At 38.2% G+C, this 10,306-nt stretch overlaps 1 protein-coding gene across 2 annotated transcripts; it reads right to left on the bottom strand.

The window, feature by feature from the left end:
• Positions 1-356: 356 nt before the first annotated feature.
• Positions 357-10,252, bottom strand: arr3a (arrestin 3a, retinal (X-arrestin)). Of its 2 annotated transcripts, XM_040032096.1 has the most exons (19): positions 10,036-10,252; positions 6,673-6,823; positions 5,208-5,239; positions 4,448-4,478; positions 4,282-4,342; positions 4,141-4,185; positions 3,848-4,038; positions 3,489-3,548; positions 3,325-3,401; positions 3,080-3,215; positions 2,909-2,993; positions 2,746-2,818; positions 2,506-2,643; positions 2,251-2,334; positions 2,133-2,156; positions 1,993-2,042; positions 1,845-1,864; positions 1,010-1,040; positions 357-696 (listed from the first exon to the last, which is right to left on the bottom strand). In XM_040032096.1, exons 3-17 carry the CDS (start codon positions 5,213-5,215, stop codon positions 1,860-1,862), a joined length of 1,068 nt encoding a protein of 355 aa, XP_039888030.1. In that variant the 5' UTR covers positions 5,216-5,239; positions 6,673-6,823; positions 10,036-10,252; the 3' UTR covers positions 357-696; positions 1,010-1,040; positions 1,845-1,859. The 2 variants fall into 2 exon arrangements, with proteins under 2 accessions (XP_039888030.1, XP_039888031.1); XM_040032097.1 differs by lacking the exon at positions 10,036-10,252 and having other exon boundaries at positions 6,673-7,018.
• Positions 10,253-10,306: the final 54 nt, after the last annotated feature.

Genomic DNA, 10,306 nt, shown 5'->3' with positions numbered 1-10,306 from the left:
CTTCAGTTCCAATACAGAATATAGTAGTGTTTTGATAGTGTTTTCTTGAAAGTCTATCTTTGGCATTCGTATTTTCTAAAGTAGTCCTCTGGCCATAAGTAAAGTGCCCTCCAGTATCTACTCTTATGATGTGAACAATGAAATGAAAACAAGACAACGAAATTAAGAAAGAAAGAAAGAAAACATTTAAAACTGTCTTTCAGGCGATTTTATTGTATTTTGGGATGTTTCATGTGTCCAGTCTAAACCATAATCCAGCACATTTCACATGGAGAAGTACATCATTCAAAATAATGAATGAACGCACCGCAATAATCAAAAGCACATCAGCTTTTGAGGGTTTCTCTCTGATTTTCTGTTCATTGCCTTCCAATCACATCCTGCAAACAGGCAAAGGATAATCAGAACATGCTGCTACAGAAGTCTGGGGTGTCTAAATGTTGGATACTAACATGCAATCCAAGCATTCTCTCTACGGCTAAAATTACATTTATTCAACATGACCACGAAATCTGCAAGAGGACTGATGTTACATCTGTACGCATATCCTTGGTGTGTCTGAAAGGTAGATGTCCTCGGTTGCTCTGTAACGACTTGGTGTGAGGACACCAGTCGTGTTCTTTCTTCTTTGTTTTTGTCACTTCCTTTTCTTGTGTTCCTGTGGGTTTCTTTTCAGTGTCCAGGGTAATATCCTCTCTTGAGAAGTAAACAGAAAGAGATGTTGGAATCTGTGATGTCATTATATAATATACTTCACTTTTTAGCATCAGAATTTCCTCTTTAAGAGTATAAGGTGTCATAATCATTCCTCATAATCTATTGCTTTCATGTATTTGTAATTGCAATTTACATTATTAAAAGCAAAGCAGTTATCAACTCAATGTCCTGGAGGAAGTTCTATATAAAACAGTGCATATCCTGTCAACGCATTTAATGACTTTAATTTTCATCTTACAAAAATTCATAAATATAGCAGATTGCAGGTTACATAGTAATAGCTGAATCTCACCTTGACTATGGGGGTGTTTTCATTTAAGACACTGTAAAAACAGGAAAAGGATACAGATAAATTAATAACAATGGCTCAATTTATTAATGAAATAATAAGAAAAAGAAACATAAAAACAAATGACACATATGGTCCATTTTTTAAAAAGGTAGAACTCTGTGTAATTTAAATAAAGAAGAATGAAATCATTGTTAATGAGTTTAAAGACTATATAATTAGGACAAAGACAACATGCTCAATATTGAAACTGACAGTCTGTTGGCAGACTAGTTTAGACTTTTTTTTTACTACACAGATATCCTCCTTTCATACGTGTAACATGTGGAAAGACCTTCAAAGTAACTAAGTACTTCTAAACTTTTATATTTTGTTCAGATATATTGTTCCCAAGAGCGTGATCTTCAGACATATTTTATAATGTTTTTTTCCCCTGTGCATGATTTTCTCTGGGTTTCCCACATCTTTACTCTTAGGATTAAAAAAAAGGATCGTTCCTAAATTATTCTTAACTTCATGCTGAACATTTTGACCAAACAATGCCATATCGAGGGGGTTAACTTCTTCCCATCTTCATTCATGAAACACAAAGTTGTATAAAAAACCTATTCTAGCTTTTTAAACATGCTGCTGATTTCAAATACAAATTGTTTTAACATTTTATATGCTTATGTACATTTTTCATTGTATTATATTTTACACTTTATGCAATTTTTAAAACATTTTCTTAAAATTCAGCTTTCATTTGTTAGCTTCTAAGTCAAGTCCTAATAAGGAAATGTCTAGGTGATAGCACCCAAAACAACATGTAAATAATAAAGTATTAAACACAACTTACATCAGTTTATACTCCTTATTCTGCTCGGTGTAGAAAAAAGATTAGCACAAAGGCGAGAACGTAATTAGGCATGAGAGTTAAAATCATTTTAAAGGCATTTATATAAATTTTTAGGAGTCTTTTAGGCTCTACAAGGTAAAAAAAATACCTTCAGGCTTGGGGTGCATGAGATTCAGTGGGAGCTCCAATGTGACATCACTGCAGAGAAAAATGAGCCAAATAATGTGAATGCATGCAATCATCATTTCTGTATGGATTGTGATAATATTGTTACTAAATATTACTCACCTGGAAGTGAGGCCACCCAGCAGACTACATGGAGAAAAGAGGGAAAATGTAAGCCGGCCTTTGCCGTTTCGTTCTGTTTAATCTTGAACGGGATTTACTTGTGTCAAAAAATACTTACCCTCCTCCAGCCACCATGAGGTTAATCTTAATCTTGTAGGAAACCAGGATACCCAGCACCTCTTTTTCTACTCCCTGCCGCAGCCTGTGGAGGACGAAGCGCAGGGATTTGAAGGATTAGAGGGGTTTAAATTAGCTGAGTGTACTACTGTAAGACATTGCGGACACTGAACAAGAAAGCGGATGGAAATGTGAAGCAACAAAGAACCGACAGAGAAGAGTGTTTCGCCCAAACTTTACACCAGTGTGCACTTACATGGTGGTGGAGGCCAAGTTGGTGTCCTCGTCCTTCAGTCGACCGTCCAGCGCCAAACCTCTTTTCTCCTTGTTATCAGCGAGCAGAGGTGTGATGGTCAGAGTGTTGTCGAAGCTGCCGTTAGAGTCCACCGTCTCTCTGCAGAGAGTGAAAAGAAACACATGAGCAGATTGACCCAATATTATATTTTCATTTTGCTTCTGTGACATTTGCTGTGCTTTCAGTTTTCTGCCCACATACCCGAACTCTTGGTTAAGAACACACTTGGTGTATTTGTCTGCCGAGTAGAGGACGATGTCTGTGGTTTGGTCCACTGTTGCAGGGAGGAAGATATAGAAAAATGTTATTTCTTTATAACATTTTCAGGATTTATTTCAGTATTTCAGTGAATAGAGGTACCCACCACTGATTTTAATTTTCTTGACTGTTTTGTTGCTCTCGTTTTTGATTTTGATCTTGATTGGGATCGCTTCACCATGAAAGTACAGCTGCGGCAAAACAGGAGAGAGATTTTAATTGGTTCACTGCACAGCTCCCAATTCAACATGGTGAAGCTAAAATTTTGCTGCCGTACATCTTTCTCCATTGAAGCTTCTAGATGAACGGGCTTGTCAGACATCATGAAGCTTTTGCAGATATCAGCCTTGGGCCCGGCGCCCACCTGAGACGGGGCGTACTGGATTTTACGAATGACGAGACGGGCGGTGTCCCTGTCAGGGCGAAGGAGAGGGAAGGGAGAAGAGATGAGGTGAGGAAAAATGAAATGGAACAAAGAGAGGCGAGATAGCAAGGCAAAGACATTAGTGGAAGTAAACTCACTTCTTTTCAATCTTTTCATCGGGGTTGTTCTTTTCCTTGGCAAGATAAGTTTTGATCTCAAAGTCAACGCCACAAGCCTGCAAAGTACAGTGCAGTTGTAAACAGCTGATATTTAAACAAGTGACATCCTTGCCTATATACTCTAAGGTAAAGGGATGCCTCACCTTTCCCTTGTCATCAGGTCCAGGCTGCAGAGAGACTGAGCAGGGTAGGTTGTTTGGAATCTATGGAGACAAAGACTAAGATTTATAAGAAAACGCAAGAGCTACTTCCATGAAATTACAAAATAAAGCCTAATTTTAGATATTCAGGAAGAAAGAAATTGTTAATTTGAGCTTTTCCTCGTTAAGAAAAAATACATAAATGTCTATTAAATACTCAGTATTAAAGTGGAGTAACATCATGTGTCATTGAATGTTACATGCACAATTTCTAAAAAAAAGCAAAAACAACAACTCTTTCTCACATGGCTGAGGTCATAAACTGCTTGTCGTGCTTAATTTTGTGGTCCTGAGTCACACACCTCAAAAGAGAAAGGGTGTGCGTTGTCTCCTGCCTTCTTCAGCAGGGTGTCGTGCATGGCACTCAAGGCAGGCTTCTCGCCATTAGGATAGAGTTGGGTTTGCTGCATCCAGATGTCCTTCCTGAAGCACAGGCCCATCACATCCAGGTCATCACTACCATAACGGAAGGCACATGCCAGCTGCACGAACACTGCAGACAGGTGTAATTACATCAGCTACTTCACAATGATTGGCAAAAGCTTCTATTTATAGAACTGAACCCAATTTAAAATGGCGCTTTTTGTGACGCTACCTTTTCTGTCTCCGAAATCTGCTGGGTCCAGCTTTACGACGCCGTCTGCAAGGGAGCAGGATTACAGGCACAGTTATTGTCTTCAAAAGTGACCGCAGGCAAACACAAATACAGAAAAAACACTCTGTAATAGGAACGTACCAACTCTGTCCACTTTGTCCACATGATCCACATAGTCTCTCTTCCCCAGGTAGAGGGTCAGCTGTCACATTGAAGAAGGGAAAGCGTAGTGTTTCAGAACCTTTTAAGTTTTACCCCTTTTTCAGTCTATTAAAAAAATGTTTTAAGAGAATAAAAGAGAACATACCCCTCCGTTTCCACTGGTCTTCTTGAAAACCCTGTGAAGCAAAAAGGAGAAACACCACTCAACCTTTAAATTAACCTTTTTGTATAGATTACAGTTAAAATATTAACCTCCTTATCCTGGCAACCAGGGCAGAAATAAGTGTGTGAAATGTTGAATAAAGCTGGAGAACCCGTGTTTTTAAAAGAAGAGTACATCCACTTACATCCATGGAGTTACTGTCAGGCTTAACAAGATAAAATAGTGATTCAATTTGGACCCTGTGGGTAAATTTGGTTTCTTGGCAAATGACAGAAGGGCTGGTAATCCTTTATTCCTCGTTATCCAATTAGTAATAGCTAAGCGTGGAGCTGCTTTACCTCATCAAGCCCGGATTGAGAGGCTGGCTCAGGTGAGGGAGCTACAAATGCTGTCAGAGGTTCCCCCAAATAACCAATTACCACTGTCATCAAATAAAGCTCAGAGCTGTGTTACCATATTTGAAAGAGCATGTTGAGAGACTAAGCCTATTACAGACCTTAAATAAATACTTTCTAATAATTGTCCCTTTTAGGAGTTGGCTGACCATCCTGTCTACAACTCCACAAATTTCAAAGAGATCATGATTCTTATCAACCTTTTGGCCCCTGTCAGATTTTCTTTAGGTAAAAGGGAAACATCTTTCCACTAACAATAGCTTTGGATTGTTATATTTTTTGAGTATGAGAGACTCAGCAGTTCCTCTGGGACATAAAGATAAAAACAAAATGTATCCAGTACTTACTTTGCCATCTCTAGAAGGTTTTTGGAAGTATTCTGTTGGAAGAAAGGTGAAAAAAACAAATGATCAAAAAGTGATGAGGAGGTCACAGATCTATAACTGAGAGCTCTCTGGCAGCTGGAGTGATACTTTTATTTGAGGGTACAGACGGTTAATCCTCTGCAATAAGATTACGCCACTGGTGTTAGGACTCTTCCACCAAACTGGTGTTTCTCTGTCTGCTAACTGACCGCCGTGACCTCACAACAAACAACCAAAAATTTACATTGCAAACGTGGTTATGTCACAGTATGTTTCTCCTAAAAGTGCCAAAGTCTTTGGACTATTCAAGGAACACTAAATGGATAAAACCCATTCATCACCTTTGATAGCATTCCAGGACTTTAGCTCTCTACAGCTCCGAAATAAAGATTAGTCCTGAAGGGTTAAGAGCACTACAAGCATTTAATTAAATACGTATTTTCAAACACATCTGCTCATCATCTTCCAAAATAATCTCCAGTGTTTAGGTTGTTTGGTCTTATATATTTTTAAACATCACATCATATTTCTCTTTAGAAATTTGTTGTTTTTTTTCTATTGGCACCTTCTGTGTCAACTCCAATCTCCAATACAAAGATTATGGATAAATGCAAAGAATGAGAATAAAGTCTTTGTTAATTACCCAGATGCCTTCAGTCTAAAGTTGCTTTGGGCTACAGTTACTTATTTCAGTGCCAGGAGCAGGTACAGCAGCTTCCTGCCTCTCTTCTGATTGGCTAATTGCTGTGCAATTTCAGCATATGTGATTGTTGCACACCTCTTCAAAAATACTGAACTATGCCTTTGTTAGATTCTTGCTCAAACCACAGAGCACTATATTTAATATTTATTGGTCGATTACTCTATTTTACAGTGATTAAATAGCATTCTTGTCTGCAGATAATTTAGTAGACATACTGAAAGCCACAGAAAGCAGATGTTTTTGTTACGTATGTATTATTGTAGCATCTACCTTACAATATAAAGCGCCTTGAGGCGACTGTTGCTGTGATTTGCCGCTGTATAGCTAAAATTGAATTGAAAATTGAATTGAATTGAACTTGCATTCTTATTTTCTTCTTATTTTGCACTATTTTGGCTCTTTTTTTACCTGGCCTCCATACACAAGCATTCTTACATATGTTCACTGATTGTAGATATGGCCTCAGAGAGAACCTGTCGGTTAACTTTAATGGCCTATTAAAACAATGCAATACGTATATACTGTAATGACTTCCATCATCCTTATTCAACCCCACAGTGGAGCATAACTCAATGATTTTCACCATTGCACCATTTGACCTTTGACCTCTATTCATTTTCATAGCCACTTATCCAATTCAAGGTTGCAGGGGGCTATCAGGCATAAAACTGTACTTCATAATTAGTTTCACCACTACACATCCATCCTTTCATTCATTCATCTGTGAATATGAAGAATTCTTACCTCTTCTTAGTAGTCTGGGACCGTGGTGGAGGATGTCAGGATAAGTTGAGAGTGCAGTCTACAGCTGAGCTCCCTTTTTATACCTGCCTCCCTCTGTGCATCCTTCAGGCTTAGCCAGTTCACTATTGCTGTTTTTGCCTGCTTCATAATCCTGTTAAGCAATCAGAGAGCAGCTTTTTTCGGACAACAAAAGGTGCAGCCATCTAAATCACAGGGACATAAATACAACCTCACAGTCGCCATGCGGCCGTAGTAGGCCGATAATCCCCCTCTGCACCTCCACAAATCACTCAAATCTCCTTTGATTCAGAAAGCACAACAAAACAGGCCATTTAAAATCAACGTTTTCTTTCTCTGATGGATTTTTTTCCCCATCAAAAAAATTGTGTTGAACATGTTTATAGCTTGCATTAAAAACTGCATCTGTGAGCAGCACCTTTATCTGTAAATATGGGTTAGCTGGGTATCTATGTGTTATTCTTTTTTATTTTCTTTTACAATCATAAAAACACAAACATTTTAAAAAATATATCAGATTCAAGAGTACTGCTATATGCTTGATAGGGAGATGAAATGATAAACTAACCTATATGATAAAGGTTTCAAATGTTTTCTTATTTTAAGCCTGTGTGCAGCCCTGTGTAGATTCCTAGTACTCCAGTCTGTCTGCTCTCAGCAGATTAACAGTTCCCTCTCCCAATATGGTACAGATGACGGGAGTATCAACGGTGAGGTCAGAATAAGCTTTCTTATTCAACAGTGTCTAAGTAACGTGCCAAAGATTAAGGAGAATCACCAGAATCCCCTTTGACCCTTGAAAAGCTCCTAATCCTCCAACAGGTCCATTATAACTAGCTTATGTTAAAAGAATGAAGAACACAGGAACGTAAAGTAAAACATTTTAGGATTGATGGGGATACTAGGGAATATTTTTTAGTTAAAAAAGATCCTTGATTATGAGACAGAAAGCTTTAAAAATGTAGTAAATGTAAATGTAGTGTTTTTATTGCATCCAAAGGATGACAAGACCTTTGCTGGAGTTAAGCCGAGGTTAACAGAGATTAGGCCACCTGGACACCCCACAAGTCAGGGGTTACTGTGTTGTACCAAACATGGCTTAACGTAGTCCTTAATGACAATCATAATCCTGGTGAGGTGTTCTGCACAGCCTTTATGAGCTTTAGCATTTTCCAGGTTTTGTTTTCTTTATTCGTTTGACGCAATGGGAAGATCTGACGCCAAGAGGGAGATGTTACTTAATGCCTTTTCCACGTTGGACTTTAACCACACGTATTCTTGATCTGGGTGGGATGAAATAAAACAGAAATAGTAGGTATAGGTTTTATCTGTCACTTGCTGATGTTTCTTGGAAACTGTGTCTCTGGCTTGCGCCCTTTAAACCATCAACCTAAACACAATGTGACAGAGCGATTGCCTCTAAGGAGGATCGCCCTGTAGGACAAACACACTCATCTGTATCCAAAAAAATGGTGGAAAAAAGTATCTTTGACTTTTGAATATCTACTAATAGTATATGTCTGGCATTAGACAAACTGAAAATATGTTTTTAATAGTATTTAACTTTAATTTAAGCAAGAAAGTGGGGCCGTAGAGATTTAAAATCTAATCTGCAGAAGTGACTTGGCCTTATTAGGCAGCAGTTTGATCAACAGCAGTTGCTTAGACACAATATGCACATAAATACTCAGAAGAAACAAAATGTTAGTATAGTACACAGATTTTATCTTTGAAACAGATTTAGTCTGAGTAGTTTTTGATTGGTTGGAAACTGGAATCAAAGGAGAAAATGAGACAAAGAAGTGGGTTAAAGAGAGAAAAACAGAAATACATCCCCTACCTACTTAATGTATTGTAAAACTTCATATAATAGATGCTAATTAAATGGCATCGCTGTACCTGCAATTGTTGATTATGTTCAGACAGCTTCTTGAGTCCTGGGGACACATTTGGATGCAGTATAATTACTGCTCTTAAATCATGCCGTGAGTGTTCCAGTGGCCTAAATTCATTTTATTTATGTGAACATTTGTTCTGCTAATACAAGCTTATGTATCCTATTTTGGGAAACAGTGCCACAGGTGAATAGGCATAAATAACATGCCTGAAAATAGAAGTATATGTGGTGTAACAGGTTTCAGCACCTGATCGATAAAGACCGAGTCGGTGCCTCTCGTGCTCCTGACAGGCTTTATTTTGGGACCAGCTGACTGAAGGCACTGACGGAGGCGGCTGAATCTTTTTAAGGCACACACTCCAGACTAAACAGACTAGTAATTATGAGGAGTGTCTGATGGGGGGAATCAGCCAAAGGCCAAATCCAGCTTAATCAATTATTTATGGGCTAAGACAGAATGAAATGACACGAGGTAAGGCACACGATATGAAGTATAAACAAACATAACAAGACAACATTACATGAGCTCAGATAAAACATTAGGCAAATGAAACTAATTTAAAACATATATATTTATCTGTTTAGGAGCTTTTCCATTAATTATGAGTTATGTGATGAAGACGCTTTTTTAAAAAGTTGAATTACCTGTGAAGCAAAGCAACAACTGCCCAGGGGCTCGGCACCCTCCAGGACCCCACAAGGCCAGTTTCATTGTATGCCAAATGATTTCTGCTGATTTTATTTACGGACACCTTTGCTGCAAATACAATAATATATAAACAAATATCTAAATAAATAGGTAAATAAAATAAAAATACCAAAGTACTGACTAACCTGTTGGCTGTGGCATGAGAAAGACTAGTCAGATAACATTTTTTTAAGACATTATCAATCTTCATGATTTTCTACAGGTTTCCAAGTTCAATATGTATGTATGTATATATATATATATATATATATATATATATATATATATATATATATATATATATATAGCATCTATAGCAGATGCTAATTTATACTTTGCAGCGTGAACATCACATTACGTGGACAGAAGCACTGGGGCACATGCAGATTACACCTACAGGAGCTGCCAGCACACATGCCATGAAGCTCCCAGCACACAGTGTTAGTGCTGAAGTTGGAACTTTGAAGTTCGTCAGAGCCTCGGCGACTTTTTATGTATTCAGTGACCCCCTCTCTGTAAGTTTACGTGTTCCTCTACTCGCTAGATGAGCTGCTGTGAATGCTTTCTGAACCCTTCCACTCTGCAGTAATACCACGTACAGTCAGGTCTGCATAAGGAAAACAATCAGCAGTGCTGCATGTGACAATTAAAAGCTACACTTTAGCCATTAGCAGGGGTCAAAGTCAAAGTACGCATTCATTTTAGTTGAATCCTTGAATCTCTCAGATCTTAATTATGTCCCTCTTAATTATTTTCTTACCACTTTACCACCTTCCTCAGTCTCTTCTTCAGTTCTCCACAGCTGGTACTAGCTATAGAAACCCTTTGTGACTGTGAGGGCTTGTTAGTTGTTGACAGTTAGCATGTCTGTTAATTTAACACATTTTATTCAATTTCTAGTTTCCTTTTCTCTCTTTTCAGCTACAGCTTTTCGCTTTTGTTTGTCTGTCTTTAATAGCTGTTATGCACTTACACATCTAAAATGTACAGGAGCGCACAGGGGTGAAGGGGGCGGGACGGTTGCGATAAGA

The sequence above is a fragment of the Simochromis diagramma genome, unplaced genomic scaffold (genome assembly GCF_900408965.1).
Source record: "Simochromis diagramma unplaced genomic scaffold, fSimDia1.1 OVJJ01000216.1, whole genome shotgun sequence".
Lineage (NCBI taxonomy): Eukaryota > Metazoa > Chordata > Actinopteri > Cichliformes > Cichlidae > Simochromis > Simochromis diagramma.
This window is presented reverse-complemented; position numbering and strand designations above follow the sequence as displayed.